Consider the following 16,959-nt stretch of genomic DNA (forward strand, 5'->3'; position numbering starts at 1 on the left):
TCTAAAGGCTATTTGTTTTAGCACTGACATTTATTGGTAACAAATAAATACAAATGCAGACAGCTTTCTGCTAATTGCAGATATCGAAACTCAAGTTCAATGACTTAAAGAAATGGGTAGTATGTCCAGTGTCTGTTGAAATACATTTATTACCCTAAATTGATGCTATATCTAAAGTGCAAATCACAAAAAAAAACATGTCACTGTGTTTTCACAGGAAACTGGAGCCAGCAGCAGGTTATCTTGGCATACAGACTGCTGTGTCTTTAGGTAAGAAATCCACCGATCCACACCACTAAAATTCACAAATGAACACGTTGTGTCTTATTTGTTTATCCATACAAAAACACAGATTTTACTGGCATTAGACAGGCTGGTAGTTTGACTGTGTTGCCCTCCAACAGAGCCGGGCTAACTGTTTCCCCATCTCTTTATTGTAGGCTAAGCTAAACATCCTTTGGCTGTAGTTTAATATTAAACGGACAGATAAGAAAGAGATACTGACCCTTTCTAACTCTCAGCAATAAAGTGTAGCTTAGCTGCTTTGTAAAAGAGTACATAATATGACTGATGCCATGTGTTTATTTAGCATTACAACTCAGTGATGCTCAAAGCCTCTGCTGTGATAAAGTAGCATTAATATTTTGGCAAAATCTTTGAAACTTTGGCATTCACTATTGTATGTTGAACGGGTTTAACCTGAAAAAAAGAAGTTTATTTGGGGCAGCGTTTGTGAACATACCACTGCTGTTGACTTATCACCTTTCAATTTTATATGGTTAATTTCAAATTATTGGAATACTCAGGGCAAAAATCATCATGAATGGTATGTTCAGTAAAGAGGTATGAAAAGTATTCCCTCTTCTCATTAAGCAGAAATAAAATGCAATGTGGGAATAAAACCAGAGCAATCACAGCTGCAGTCGTACAGCTGATCAGACCAAAGAAGGAACTGCTCGGTGACAAGAGAGCTCAGCGCCGCAGCGGTGCACTGGATATCTGAAGTGAATCGCATGGAAGGCATTTGCCTGATTGTTCTTCTTCAGCGCACCGACTTGAGTAACAGCGAGATAGCCATCTATTATTTTCTTTTACAGCTTTGAGTCAAAGAGAGGGCACTTATTTCCTGTTCTCTACAGTCGGGGTTGCCTCGTGCCTTGTGGTCTGCAAAGTTGACCACAAACTGGATAACAAATAAACCTTTAGAGTTGGTGTATTACAGTGTAGATAATGAGCTATAATCACAAACAGCGAAACTTGCCAAGACAGTCCAAAACCTTCATGTTTACTGCAAAGCCCATACTCAAATGAATGACAAAACATGTTGTTGAGCCTTGAAGTGTGTGCTTGACATACTCCAGCATCATTTGACAATCAGAACAGAAGCCAGCAGTGGAAAAGCCTGTCATATTGTTGACACAGTCAGGTGACAGATACACTTAATGGGTTAACAAGCTTAGTGCAGCTGCTACACTCAACACAGCATCAGCGACATTCAAGAGTAAAGAGCTGACAGTCATCACATACTTTGAAACTTACAAGAAAACAACATGTGCCACAAAGATAATTTTTCAATTTTGACACACATTATACGCTCTAACGCAGGATTAACTCACTGCCTATAGTTGTAAATGTGTGTCATTTTGTGTGTGTGTGTGTGTGTGTGTATGTGTGTGTGAGTCTCTGAATGTGTGTGTGGCTCTGTTAGGGTACTGATCCCTGTATGGCTTCGGCACACTTTTCAACTCCTCCCCTCTGCCTTCAGCCGGGGTGTGATTAGAGCCAATACAATCTTGGTAAAGAGAGAGAAAGAGAGAGAGAGGGAGAGAGAGAGAGAGAGAGAGAGAGAGAGAGAGAGAGAGCAAAAGAAAGAGTGGGCAGCCACTCTGGTGCACTCTGGTGGTTCCTGCAACAGCGTCACTATTGCTTGATCTCCAGCAGTCCAACTGTGGCATTGTGGCTCTTGCAAGATTTAATGGAAAACACTGCAAACTACTCTAATCCCACTGGACGTATCTAAATGGACTCGGCCGGATTTTCTTCTCGAAAACTTTTTTTCACTAATGTTTCCTGGATTGGTGAAAATGTTGGAACTCTGTGAGCTAATATTGCTTCAGCCCTGAGGACAGTTTGGATACATCTTTTTGGGAGAACATGCTGTCGTTGCCCACACCAGACGAACTGCCATCAACAATCAAGTCTTGGGAAACATGGGAAGCCACCACAACCTTTTGAATACAAACAAGACGTCAAAGGTGTAAAATGTGACTGCAAAGCAAATCATATTTTTTTATTTATTGAGAAAATTTATGATGCTTGTAAGAAGTGCAGATTCTTCAGTTTTGGTAACTAACTAACTTTGGTAACCAGCTGACTGTGAATAATGGATGGCAACCTGAGCACTTCAGCATCCTATGTGCTTAACAGAACAGAGCCCTATCACGCTGCTCTGGGACCCTGGAGCCTCATCATACTGGTCATCATCATACTGACGATAGTGTTGGGAAACCTGCTCGTCATCATCGCTGTGGCTCGCACGTCACAGCTACAGACCACCACAAACATTTTCATTATGTCCCTGTCTTGTGCGGACCTCATCATGGGGGTCCTCGTGGTGCCTCTGGGGGCCACTATTGTAGTGACAGGTAACTGGCAGCTCAGTGACACATTCTGTGAGTTCTGGACTTCTGTGGACGTCCTGTGTGTGACGGCGAGCATTGAGACGCTCTGCGTCATCGCAGTGGACCGGTATATAGCCATAACGAGGCCGCTCCGATACAAAGTGCTACTTAATAAGTGGCGCGCCAGGGTAATAGTTTGTTTAGTGTGGGTTGTGTCCGCTTTAATTTCCTTTGTGCCAATCATGAAGGGGTATTGGCGTGATAATGACGACCCAGCAGCGAGGGAGTGCTATGAAACCCCTACATGCTGCGACTTTGTGACAAACAGGGCCTTCGCCATTATATCCTCTATAGTGTCTTTTTACATTCCACTGCTCATAATGATATTTGTGTATGCAAAAGTCTTTCTAATAGCCACACGGCAGGTCCAGCTTATAGATAAGAATCGCATGCGTTTCCAGAATGAGTGTCAAACAGCACAGTTACAAGTTGGCCTCCACATCAACAATATCCTGCCGACGTCGTGTGCAGGTTCCAGCAGCGTAGCGCGGAGAAAGAGTGCCAAGCGCAGGCCTTCCCGGCTGATGCTCGTCAAAGAGCACAAGGCGATCAAGACTTTGGGAATCATCATGGGGACCTTTACTGTGTGCTGGCTGCCATTCTTTGTGGCCAACATCATAAATGCATTTGAAAGAGACATTCCCTCAGAGAGGATCTTCCGACTGTTAAACTGGCTGGGTTACATCAACTCCGGCCTCAATCCTATCATCTACTGCAGGAGTCCGGAGTTTCGTACTGCTTTCAAGAACCTCCTTGGCTGTCCGTGGCTGTACACCCCGCGGCTCAATGCTTTCTATAAAGAGTTGCGGACGCGCTGCTCCTGCTTTCTGTGGCAGGCTGAGTCAGGCACAGCCGGCTCTTTCCACAAGTCTCCCAGCAGTAGGACTGAGGGCAACGAGAGAGTGGCGAGTACTCAGGGAAGCATTAAAAGTGAGGAGGCTTCCCTCGGTCCTCTGCAGTCTAACGGCAACACGCAGTTCAGCGAATTATCAGAACCAGAACCCAAATTGTAAGTTCCCTTGTCTTCATTTTGTTTTACTCACACAATCCTTTTTAAAGTATGATGAATGTTTGAAAAATGCCCCCTTTCAACAATCACATCAAAACTCCCACCTCCTCAAGTACAAACTGTAAAATCTGACTTTAAAGACAATGAAAGGAATCATTTTGACAGCTAATGTTGGACATCTTGCCCAACTACGGAAAATATTTAATAATCTACAGTTAAGTCACACTCAGTGTTTTAACTTTTTAGATTTTTTAAATTAATTAGACAATTAATTAAAATGCATGACCTATTATTACATAATTTAATCTAACTTCATCTTTTTTGAAAGCAACTCATGAACTTTTGATCTAAACTCTACAGCGAGGTGCATCAGGGAGTAAGTGACCACGGCCACTGGTTTCCTTTTCACCTTTGTCCTTTCTCTTTTTTTTTCATCAACAGTTACTGTTAAATCTGTGTTATATCATGTGACGTGAGCTTTTGAACAACGTAGAATCGATGTCACGGAGAGTCAAACAATTTTCACTACTTGCTGTTTTTGTACGTCCTTTTGCAGATAACAAAGCTCTATCAAATGACAGCGATAAAATCCATCTTTGGATGTGCTCTTATTCATCAATGTGGTACTGTCTGAGAATAAAATAGCTGCGGGGTGTTACTAACATTACAAAATCAAAAGTGAAACTCAATCATTTGATTTTGCATGAATCAACAAATGTTGAAGGACTGTAGCTGTATCAGTTACTGCGTTACCTGCATTCAATATTTGAATCCAGCCGATGTCAATAGCAAAATATTGTTTGTACTGTGTTTGGGGTGGGTATATTGTTGGCACACTAGTTAATAACAGTTAACAGTATTATCTCATTTACATTTTATAGAAACCTTCAAACTGTAAAATGTAGATCCTTTTTATCATTTCATTGCCTAAAAACAATCCCATAATGACAAAGATGACTGTAAAGAGGCTCTGTATAGAAGTACAGGGTGATTTGTCATTTGAGGACATTTCCAAATAATAGTGAGGCTCTCTGCCTGTCAGTGGGCCTCAGAGTGCCCTGCCCAACACCCACTGCAGCAGATAAATCTTTATCACTTATGCACAAGACTTCCCCTATAACTAGAGAGCTGTTTACAAGTCTGACAGCCAATGAGAACACCCTCATTAACACAGGTTCAACCAGGCTGGTTGAATACACCACTACAAGATGACAGCGGGCCTGTCACCGAATACAAGCGGATATGTTGTAATGAGTTACATCATAACTCTAGAAAGATCTGGAAACAATTTTAAGAAAGTAATCTATTAAGTAAATGCTGACTATCTATGGTCTAAGAATAATGCCATTTGCATATTATTTATTACTGAATAGTGTGCTCTGAAATTGAATTGAGTAAATATAAAATCTCAAAACTGAATACAATTCAATGACGTTTTTGAATGCCTGGTTATCAAAATTCAGATGTTTTAAGAGATTCAAAATTGAATTCCCAGAAAGCTTTAAATTTCAGATATTATTATAGCAGTACAGTTTTAAAAGTCAAACGAGGCAAAGAATATACGTTACTTAACAAAGCATGAATGTACAAAATGTAAAATCTCGTAAAAAGGAATAATTAATCACCATGTTTGGCTGACGTTTCCAACATGTGTCACAATTGAAGGTTTTTGATGCGATTTTAATGTCACAAACTTAAATTGTAGCTCATTTCCAATATCATACACACTGTAAATTTAAAAGTGTTTGAAATTAAGATTAAATCTATCCATTTAATTCCAGTAATGTTTGAACAAATATAAAATAAGTAGCTCAGTTTCAGAGCATAAATTTCCAATTCACAACTCATAATTCAATTTTATTTGAAAAGTGGCACATCTCCTGTACTGCAGCCGTCGCTTTGCTATGTGAATCCCCACAAGTAACCATGCTTTATTAGAGTGGGTTGTTTCATTTTAAGTATTTACTTCTCACTATATGTCATATTTCTCTTCTCTTTACATGACATCGTCTCAGCGGAATTTTAGACACATAATCAATGGGAGTGTAAAACAGGAGACATTTAGGAGCGTATAAAAGTCTTCCTTAAAAGGAGCCTGGTGTGATCTGTAGTAAATCACCCCAAGGGGAAGGCTCAGTGGACTCACCCTGCGCTTTGAGCAGGATTACAAACATAAGTGAGACCAGCCGCTTGAGAATGACTCTGGCAGGGGCTGCGGCTTGAAGACAGGTTTGACGAATGAATACGACAAACAGTTCCAGGTACAGTCTGGGGGGCTGAAGTGGTTAGTTATTGCTTCAGACTGCCCACACTGGGCCTCAGTCATCCCTGACAACCTTCTATATCTATTTAACTTCCAACACAAAAGAGTGATGGAGCTGCATATTTCCTTTAAATCCTGAGACAACATGGAACAGCAGGTTTGGTTAAGCCAGGAGCTGATGTATCACAGGTCTGATAAAAAGCGAGGCACAACCACTGAAATGAATGGTTACTAGGTAGGAGTGGCAGCACTGCAGAGAATGGCCATTATCACCAGTTACTTTGTTTTCATAGAAATACATGCAGGCATATCACTGTTGCTCTTATCAACACCCACAGCAGCCTTCAGCTTCTGTCACGTATGCACCATGTGATATGACAAGTTCAATTTTTCACAGATTCTCTGTGTAACAGCATCTCTAATCCAGCTATCTCTGTGTTTTGGTCATCAAAGTTGAAGTGGAGGCTAATGCCCGTAACTTTTTTTCTCCACAGCATTAATTTATCAAGCTGTCTCTTGCTTTGTTTTGGTCAATCATAGTGCTCTGAAGTGAGAAAGGCAGCTACTGCATTAGTCTTAATATGTGTATTGGAGGTATTTAAGAGAAAATCTTCATGTATTTAAAAGGCACCACAGTGTTTTAAGAGCAGAGGGACTTTGTTAGCACAGTTTATCCATGATTGAAAGCACTAAAATTAAGCTAACAAAGTGGAATATATTATTTCAAACAGCAGCCAACTAGGTTGTAGACTAAACTGAGTTGTGAATGTGGAGCAGAAATGAAGAGTCTAGACTGGTTTAGAGCATAAACACAGGACTAATATTCCTGCAGAATTACTTGCGCCACGCAGGCACACAGAATCATTATCACAGCTCATACTCTGCGGGAAACGTGTGCTCAAGATGTGTCAGTGCATCAAAATTAAAGTATCAAGAGATGCACATGAGGAAACGACTTATTGACTTGTTGGTGAGAAAATCAGCTCTAAAGAATGAAAGACACCTTGCATGGCCACCAAATGCACATTAAAATGCCCTCCATGTTATGAAAAAAAAACTATCAGGGCTGACCTTAACACTAATAAGCTGCCATTGCTGCCTCAGTAATCAACGTCCAAATCAGTATTTGAATGCCTCATAAATCCAAAATAGCCAATAAATTAAGAAATCCAACATCATTCATTATGCATCAACATTAGAACAATAACATTTAAACTCTGATCGTTTTGTGACTTGGCTCACTCTCATATAACATTAATAACCAGCAGTCTAATCTTACTGAAATTAGGACTGTTTAACCAACAGCCCTACAGATTTGCTAGCAAGATGTCAAAAAATTCAAGCATCTTGAATAGTTTCAAAATTGACTAAGATGACCCCCGAAAGTAAAGTGCCAGATACGCCAAAAGAAGCTGGCATATTACAAATCTACAACAAGCTTGACAAATCAAGTTTTGTTTTGAATTGTTTTATATATATATATATATATATATATATATATATATATATATATATATATATATATCCTTTGGCGTATCTGTGTCCTAACTAAATTTAAATTGTCTGAAACAAATTTGTTGTAAGACTGAACTCTGAACAAAAAAAATGTGGAAGCTCTTCGAGGCTCCTCTTACCCCTTAAAAGGTGTTAAATGGTTTAGTCAATATTAGTATTTTTTCTCAGCCTAAAGCTCCTGCTAGAGGCTGCAATCATCCCTTTAATTTAAAGTTATAGTTTACTTATGTATGAAAAACTTCACAATATGAACAGCAGTTAAAAAGGCTTCAACACCAGCCACGGATCAATGTGCTAGGTACCCCAACAGAAGGGTGGCAAAAAATGGGGACGGTTTTATTGGTACCGTCCACAACTTGTCACAGTGGAAATATAAAATAACTGTTCTAATGTGTGCAAAATGAACCCAGCCGGACTCCCTGCTGTAAAAGAGGCTTTAACGTAGCTAAAGCTGAGTAAGTGATTGCTTATGCTGCTGGAGCAACCATTGTTATGTCTTTCCAAAGAGAGGGAGATTGGGGCTCCAAAAAAAGAAAAGAAAAAAAGAAAGAAAGGAGAAAAAGAGAAAGAGAGGAAGGGTGGAGGGCCCACAGAGACTGCTTATGCATAGGGCCCAGAATCTGGTGCTACGCCCCTGTTAACTAATGTATTTGCAACCTGCATGCTAACAAAGTGGCTCAAGCATCAGTTAATCACAGATATCTCTCACTGAAGCCTCGAAGCCCAAAACTGGTATTTGGGACAGCAATGTAGTTACTTTCACTGACCCACTGTTGAGAACAGATTTTATGGACTGTTCTCATGACAGAAAAATAAATAAAAATGGTGCATGTTTGGATACACATTCATATTATTAGCTTGTGGACTTTAACATATGGTGAGCTAAAAAAAAAGATGAAGAAAAAAGCATGAATCATCCGGCATTAGACAAAGCACAGAGTGACTGAGATGGAGAATGTCATTTCCAGTATAAATACTGACTCAATAAAGTCACTAAAAGTGGCTCATTATTCCAAATGATTGTGTAAATATTTCGAACATATTCATGAGAACACATCTGAAAGGATGTTTTGTATATAATTCTAGCATTTCAGGTTTATAAATGACTGTGTTACTGGGACAAATTGCATCATTAGCTGGCTAAATATGTAGATATATACTTGTATTTCCCACACAAGATTGCCGAGTCCTCCCAGAGTGCCCAATGCTGTGTTAGTGAATATTTGTTATCGCACTATGTGTGAAAATATAGCATGCAGTAAATCTGGATAGTTATTTCTAATGTATCATGTACTGTGTAGGGCGAGTCATGTGTTAAATTTGGACTGGAGACAGACATTTGCTGCAGAGCCTGTGACTGACAAGCTTTTTACTGCATCGAGCTGTTAATGTGCAGCAGGTTAAAGCTCTGTGTGATATCAAAGTGGCCATAATGCTGGTGTAATACGTTAAGGCACAGCAGAGAGAATATCAGTCACTGCAAATTAGGGCATCCTGATGTTTTGATGGGGTTTTAGGAGGAGGCGATGCACATTAATGCTTTTATTCCTGTGCTGCGAACCCTGTAATTCTGAGTGCACTAACAATGCCGACCCAACCTCATACACCGGCTTCCATAATGTGCATTTAGTTAACCTAGAGTCAGATCAGGCCTAAGAGAGCATGAAACAAGGAGCAGGATAAAGCAAAACATGGTGGCAGTGACCTGTGGGAAACCTCCAGCACTCCCTTTCAAGCCTGACTGATATCAGAAACAATCACACTGCATCGCGGTCTTTAAATGGAGGCATCCGGGAGCTGAGCAAACACAATTTTTTTTTCAGCTGTATACCCACAACAGCAGCTAGAATCAACGCTGTATCAAGACAGTGTATTACAGTCATTCTTTATATAACAATTTAACATTTAAATTTATACAGAGCAGGAATATTCTAAAGCAAACAAACAAAAAATTATAGATTCATAAGTAATCCCTCTCAATCATCACTTACAACCCACAAGAAATGTATGTTCGTGTATTTACCTGCAAGGATTCTGCCGATGGCAAGCGGACAAAGCTTGTTCCAATTAAAGAGTGAATTTAGAATTAGCCTTTAATTTTGCTGTTGATGGTATTTACAATCCTAAAAACGATCATCTAATACTCTGACTAACTCTGACACAGTGACAGTCTTTTAAAATGAGCTTGCATTTTGAGATAGAGCTATACAATTTGATCTAAAATCTACATAATAATGCATGGAACTTTAAGTATCTGCTTTTCATGTGTTTGTCTGTATGACCAGTTAATATCATCTGGATTTTGGGCTCACTGGTTGGTTAAACTTCTGGTGACCTTTAACTGGTTATTGAAGCTAGCTGTTCTTAAAGGTCATTCAGGGTATGTATTTGTTCAAAATGAGGTTGAGGGTAATATTGGGCTGGCACTTTATTAACTGTTTCATTAAAATATCCTCCATGGGCAGTAGCTCAACTAGTAGAGTGGGCAACCCACATACAGTCCTTGCACCCACTGCCCTTTACTACATGTCATTCCCTCTCTCTCCCCCCTCTCACTCTAAAGCTGTCCTGTCTAATAATGGCAGAAGACTAAAAAAGTTATCTGTTGCTTAATCTTGTCAGTGGTTCTTCACTCAGTACCAGTGTATTAGGTACATCTAGCTGAAACTAATGCATTTAATGACAAATTTACTTTATGTCCCTCTGGAGACTATAGTTTGTGGTGCAATTGAATTTTATCGCACTAGAGAGGTGTTCCTATAGAATTAATTCAAATATGCTACTGCAACCACTCTTTGACGGGCAGATTGATAGGAACACTTCATCCCCAAAATTATGAAACATGCATCAGTTACTCACCGTGTTATGTTGAATTCCTGAAGAAATGTTGTTTTTCTCGCATGCTTCCACAGTGACCAAAGAACCTGAAAAACGGGGAAAATTCGTGATGAATTTCAGTCATGAGCAGAAAACTATATCAAACCATACATATACAAACTCTCAAACAACTCGTGCAGTACAATCAAAGTCTTAATTATCCAGTTGTGTGCTCAGTGCTTCCCAAACACATGTATTTTTACTTAAACCTTATAGCACCTCTGCATAAACAGTCTCATGTGAAAACAAGTAGCATGCCTGGGTAGGTGCATGCATTCAACCTCTGCTCCATTACATTGATATTCATGCAAAAGTACGCAGAAAAAAAATTCTTCACAAATTTAAGGTAACACTGGGTGAGCAATTGATATACAAATGAAAAATGATCATTTATGGGCAAACTATTCCTTTAAAGACAGAAAAAAGTCACAGACGATGGATGGACTTTCCTCAACTTTGACGAGCTTAACTCCTTTACTATTACTTTAATTACTTTTCATAAAACAATGGCAATTCCGATGCAGCCATGCTGTTAACTATTTTCTATAGATTTTCCTTCCCTGTATTTGTTCACTTCTGTGAATCTCACAGTTTTAGGTAGTTTATGTCTTCCTGTGGAGACATGTACAGTGGAGGAGATAGCATCAGAATTCCTGTCTTGTTGGAGAAAAAAAAGGTAGAGTTTCACAAAGCATGAAAGGAAGAGGGCAACCCTTGAAATAACTTTTTTTAATTAGCAATAAAAAAAGAAATAAAAGTGATATAACTAGTAAGACAGCAAACCTTTGTTGTTGTGATGGAGGTTTCTTATCTGATCGGAACTGGAATACAGGGTGTGAACAGCGCAGGCCAACAAGTCATATTGAAGTACACAGAAAAAGCTCATTTGTTTGTAGAGTCACATCTCACATGGCTGCACATCACAGCAATGATGAGTTTTTTCCAGACAGCTGGCTGACCTTGTTATCAAGTGGTTGTCAGTTATACAAATCGACAAGGCTAAGAAAATATCACAGCCATTAAGAATTTAATGGAAAACTATAGAGTTTTAAAAAGTGAAGAAATTACTTTGTCATCCTATTTCTCCAATTCATCTTAACTTCTAAATGTTTAGAATATTGTATAGACCAATAACCACACTTCATCTATATCCACTACTTTTAAAATACACTAGATACGAGTAAATCACATGTGACATTCACTCATCATGTCTTTTATCTATTTTCAGCTCCAGATTGGAGGAAAAGGACGGATGAACTGTAAAATGTCGAGCTACTGAGGCAAACAATGTTCCCCAGCTACTACTGTGAGTACTTTGAAGACTAGAACCAAACAGCAACGAGGACAAGTTGAAGTACCACCACTGGCTGATAAAGGTAGCTGAACTGAGCTAAACCCAAACAGAGGACTGGTCTGACTGTGGAGAAACAGCTGGTTTTGTTTGGACGGGATTACGGTGACTGTCTCCATGGACAGAAGTGCAAGCTTTAAATGTGTTCCAGTTAACCTTTGGACACAGAATGTGGCCTGTGGTTTCTAAAATGACAGCGTGAACTAATGTTGTACAGTATATTACCTGGTAAGTTATCGAGTGTATTTGTAATACACTGAATCTGTAGCAAAGTACAAAAGTTGTCTAACTTAATAAAAGGTCATGATTCTGGCAGGACTGTCTTTACTGTCATTGCACAAACTCAAACTTGTCAGTGTAGTATGAGCTGAACCAAAGGGCTGTGCATTCAAATATTCTGCTCCTGTGTCTGTTTTCAGTCTTAATCTTTCTGTCTTGAGTCTGGACTTTGTATCCACACAATAATTATCTTGCTTAAGTTTCCTTGTCTATCTTTAAGTGGCGATCTCCAAGATTTCCTGGTTAATTTGGTGACACCTGTAGGTCCTGGTGGTATTAACTGCGGTTTAACACTATGGGTCGCAGAGGCCTCGGGGCAACAAAACAAACTACTGTCGTTTTAATTAAAACAAGGTAAGGCAATAATTGGTCTTTTTCCATCATTCTGTGAGAATCTGTGATCTGATGTCGCGCTGCACACAGCACGAGTCTGCAGACAGCAGGGCACAGGGAGAATAGCTGATCCTCGCTAATTTGGAGGTGTGCAGCCTGTCGCCTGCAGCTCTCCATCTAACAGCTCACTGTGGCTACTCCTCACTCCCTGCAATATTTCAAACTGATCCACTGTCAAAAAATGCCAAAAATGACCCATCATTTTGTTTTTATAGGCTATTTTTTATGAAAAATGGTAGTAAGTGCATTGAGCTATAACAGTAATAAAAATTTGCTTTGAAAAAGGAAACATTACCAATAATTAAAGTTTTACCTAAAAATAAAACACAGGCTTTAATCTTGAAGGACTGTGGGTCAAGAAGAGCCAGTCCTTCTTCATTATGTGGATTTCATGTAAAACATGCTCTCCTAGCCTCAAATATTGACAAGAGGCAAAAAGCAAAAAACAAACAAAACAAATCTGAAGAAGATTGAAAATAAACTTTTGTAAAAAAATAAAAAATAAAATAAAAAAATAAATAAAACCTGAAAAGCTAACATGAAGAAAAATTCAAATATTGTCATTTAAAAACACAAGAAATACCAAAACCAAATAAAACTGTGTCTAATGCCTGTGTTTTATTTTTCAGTGGAACATTTCTCACTGCCATTGTTTCCTTTTTCAATATATTTCATTTTGGATGCCAAAACTTACTGTCACAGCAGTAAAATACTTTATAACTGAAGGTGCAGCAGCAGAAAGTGTTTGGTTTGCATTCACAGTAACCTAATGCAGCATTTTTTCTGCAATCTGTCAATATTGAATATTGCAAATATATACGGTATATATTGAAATACTCTCAGTGGGCCACAGGCTCAGTCACTATTGTGTTACCTCATTCAGCAAAAAAATAGTGACTTGAAAGACATTCATTTGAATTAAAATCTTTGAGATTATTACTTTAAGTTAGACAGTGGCTCTGAAAAATGTTCATTTCTGATTGGCTGGCTACATGCTATGTTACCATATAACTCCCTGGTATAAGCTCAACAACACACTCAAAAATGTTCACATATAGAAAAGTAATGGACTTTATGGAGAAAACATCACCCCCACCTCATCCATTGTTTTGTTATACAGGGACACCTCGTCATGCGTTACTCACATGACATTATCTGTTGCATTGAAAAATAAAATATTATGAAACTGTGTAACATTGGTCACGTGTGTTCTGTTTGCAAACTCGCTGCTATGGAAGTGAAAAGTCGCAATAACACTAAAACACCACTAAGTTTACATTGAAATATTTACTTTGAAACCCTTTTATCAGGATTAATACGGTTTGACGCTGCCTTTTCATATGATTGAAAAACTTGTATTTTAGGTTTCATATATTCAGGTAAAAAGAAATCAATTGTCCAACAAAAACTGAATATCCATATTCAAGTACTGACATTGTACTGGTCATTTTCAGAACTAAAAGTTCACATCAAGTAAAGAATTTGTTTAACTCCAAGATAAAAAAAAAAAACATCAAGGCTGCAGTGGATAAATAATGAAGCTTGAAGAGTTTCAATAAGACCACTTAAGTTCTGTCAGTCACATGACTTACAAAAAGCCTGGGGCTGAAAATCATGTTAACTTGAATGTTTTATCTGAATTGACATTTACATTGGAAACTGTCAACCTGAAAGTTTTTGAAGTCCCCCAAATTTGACTGAGCAACCAACAAGAAATTTTAAACAAGGGAGCCATTAATCAGATAAGATTTTCTAACAAACAAACAAGAAAAGGGGGAATGCTATACATTAGCTAAAGTCACTTGTAATAACAGCCTTTATTTGCATCTATATATCACAACCATTTATCAGTGAATCATCACTACCTTCTATAACAGTGGTTCCCAAAAAGGTTTTTCTCGTGAGCCTATAAAATGAAACACTGTATACGTGTGACCCTTGCCACAAATTATTTCTTCAATGCAAGGTTTGACTAAAACTTGATTTTTTTTCTTCTCAGGGTTATTTTAGTTTAAGGAATTTTAGAGGCCCAAAAGGGAAGGAAGTGTCCAGTACTGCATGTGTAAAATTTTGAGAAAAATCAGTACAGATGTATGCATTTTCTTATCCCTTTAATAATATTAAGACCCCTTTAGATTTATTTTGGGAACCCCTGAGGGGCCCCGACTCCCACTGAGTAATGTAAAACTGCTGTTGATATGAGCTCAAGACACAATTCTAAACATCTTTGTCTTTCATATAGTATTTCTCCGCCCACCAAAACCACCATCGCCTCTGGCTCTGCTACTGTTTGAGTAGATATCGTGTTATGCTATCAGAGAAATTTAAAAGACTTGGGAAATTAAAAAGTAAACCAAGATCTGAGTACACGACATTTAAAAACAAACTGCAGCCAACATTAGCTGTGCCAGGTGGGCTGTGTGACCACTGAAATATCAATCCAGCAGGGAACGGGAACAATTATCCTGTCTGAGTTTAGGACACATTTATCAGCTGATTCCAGTTACAATGTGTTCCAAGAGCAAAATTAGATTGAAATCAAATCCAAACTTTTAGGGAAAAGAGAAGAACAACCACAACTGGGACTATCTGATAAGCTACTAACATGGGAAACAAACAATCAAAGCAATCAATCATTCACCACTGTGTCAATAAGGTGAGGGAGATAAATCATAGCAAAATGATATTCAGCATAATGAGCAGCAGCGTGGTAGCTCATCCGGCGGAGTGTACGCCCCATGTAGCCTAAAAGAAAAAAAGATGTTCACTCTAATGGGACTATTTTTTTAAAAAAAAAACAAACAGTTGCATATTTCACACACACATTTCAAGTTAAACTACACATTTAACCCTTTAAAACCTGGATCAACATCACTTTTCTTGTGCTGCGTATTGACGCCTTTCACACAATATTTAACCCTTTGAAACCATAGTAAATTCATTTCTTTGGGGAAAAAATAACATGGGGAAAAAGGCAATGACCAATTGAGCAAGAATGCCACGAACTGCAAGAAATTATTAAAAGGTGACAAGGAAATGACCTAAAAGTTACTTTAAAAAAGGGGGAGGTTATTAGAATTTTTTTTAATTAGAGAACCATATTTTTAATCATTATTGTTTTATATTGAAATTATGTTGCAGAAAATCTGTACACATAGATGTTTATTTTTTTGGGTCACTGGGTCCCTCTTTTTTTGCTTGTTTGTTGGAAAAGCAGCTATTAAAGAAAAGTTGTAAATGACACTAGTGGGATAATTTCTAAAGAGTGTATGTGTAGTTTTTCTTATTAATCAAGCCAATGGCACTCAGGTCAAACACTGGTGTTTGATTAAAAGTTTTCAATCTTGGATCTGCTCCAAAGTATGCAGTATTTTCTCTCCCTCTTCTCTTGATTTTGCATACAAATATTGCTAGACTTGAAAAACGCACTATTCTGTATAACACAGCTTTTCTTTCGAGCCTTTCCTGTGCCGACAACTTGTCCTGAGTCAGTGTCACGGCAAAGTTTTCTTCAGGCCACACAGATATTTTAAGGACACAAGACATCTCAGACAAAAAAAAGAGGTCCAATGACACCAAACTTAGACTTCAGAGCTCACCACTTATGAATCCTTGAAACTAACTGAGTCCTCAGCAGCTTAATTAGATTAGGTATTGTGGATTCATTTTGGTCAGCATGACTGCATACCACTGCTTCCAGCTTACAACTTCCACAAAGGAATCTTCTTTCAATACCCAAACTAATAGTAGATTCAAAATGTGACAGTATGGTATACATAAGAATCTATAAGTCCTTCTCTCAGATGACCCCCTGAGTCATGTAATCAGCAGGCTACATAATGACTCTTCGCTGTTATTTTGTACCTTTCAGGGCCTATTTTGTTGTTTGACAGTTACCTGTCTAACTCCAATCAACAACAGGGCAAACACAGATAACCTGACATCCCAGCAGTGACAGGTAAATGTTTTGTTTTTACTCTGTAAGTGAAAAGTACTTCTTTTCTCACTGTACTTACTGATGTTTAACAATCCCACAAGGGAAAATCCATTACCGAGGGGGTAAAGACACCAATTTTTCTACTGACAGCTGTCTCAACACGCCTTTCCACATAAAAACGCTATTGCGTAAATAGCTGAAAAGCATACATTGGAGAAGGCAAGCTGAAGAAAACTGTGTTTCTTCCTTAAATTACTCTTTCTGAAATCCCTCCTGGTCAGCTAATTGACAAGACTAACTGCTCGGTTTGGCCATTTACTGCCATCTAGTGCAGTGATTTGTGATTACCAGCTTCACAAAGTGAGAAACAGAGCCTCTTCCATGTAATAGCTGCAACATGATTACTTTGATTCTGGTTTGCAGTAATTGTGAGATTCACGGCTACTTCTTCACCCCCTGAAACTGCTGTTCTTCAATTTTCTTCCCCAAAGGACAAGCTCCGTCTCCCAGAGGCCTGCTGCATTAGCAGAGTGGTGGCCTGTTATAAGAGCATTATGCAGTAGGTCAGCTGGATATGTCTTTAATTATTGGCATCTGAGTAAAAGTGTGATTTGGTGCACATGCAGCATATTACTCCTAACACATTTTATATCA

The 16,959-nt window shown here is 38.6% G+C and overlaps 1 protein-coding gene across 1 annotated transcript; it reads left to right on the forward strand.

Annotated features, from left to right (window-relative positions):
* The first annotated feature begins 1,874 nt into the window (after positions 1–1,874).
* Positions 1,875–12,852, forward strand: adrb3a (adrenoceptor beta 3a). The gene is made up of 2 exons (XM_042488936.2): positions 1,875–3,690; positions 11,574–12,852. The coding sequence occupies exons 1-2, from the start codon at positions 2,384–2,386 to the stop codon at positions 11,599–11,601; spliced, it is 1,335 nt and encodes a 444-aa protein (XP_042344870.2). The 5' UTR covers positions 1,875–2,383; the 3' UTR covers positions 11,602–12,852.
* The last annotated feature ends 4,107 nt before the right edge of the window (positions 12,853–16,959 follow it).

Source organism: Plectropomus leopardus, chromosome 4, assembly GCF_026936395.1.
Source record: "Plectropomus leopardus strain MGB_pleo_1.0 chromosome 4, ASM2693639v1, whole genome shotgun sequence".
Taxonomy (NCBI): domain Eukaryota; kingdom Metazoa; phylum Chordata; class Actinopteri; order Perciformes; family Serranidae; genus Plectropomus; species Plectropomus leopardus.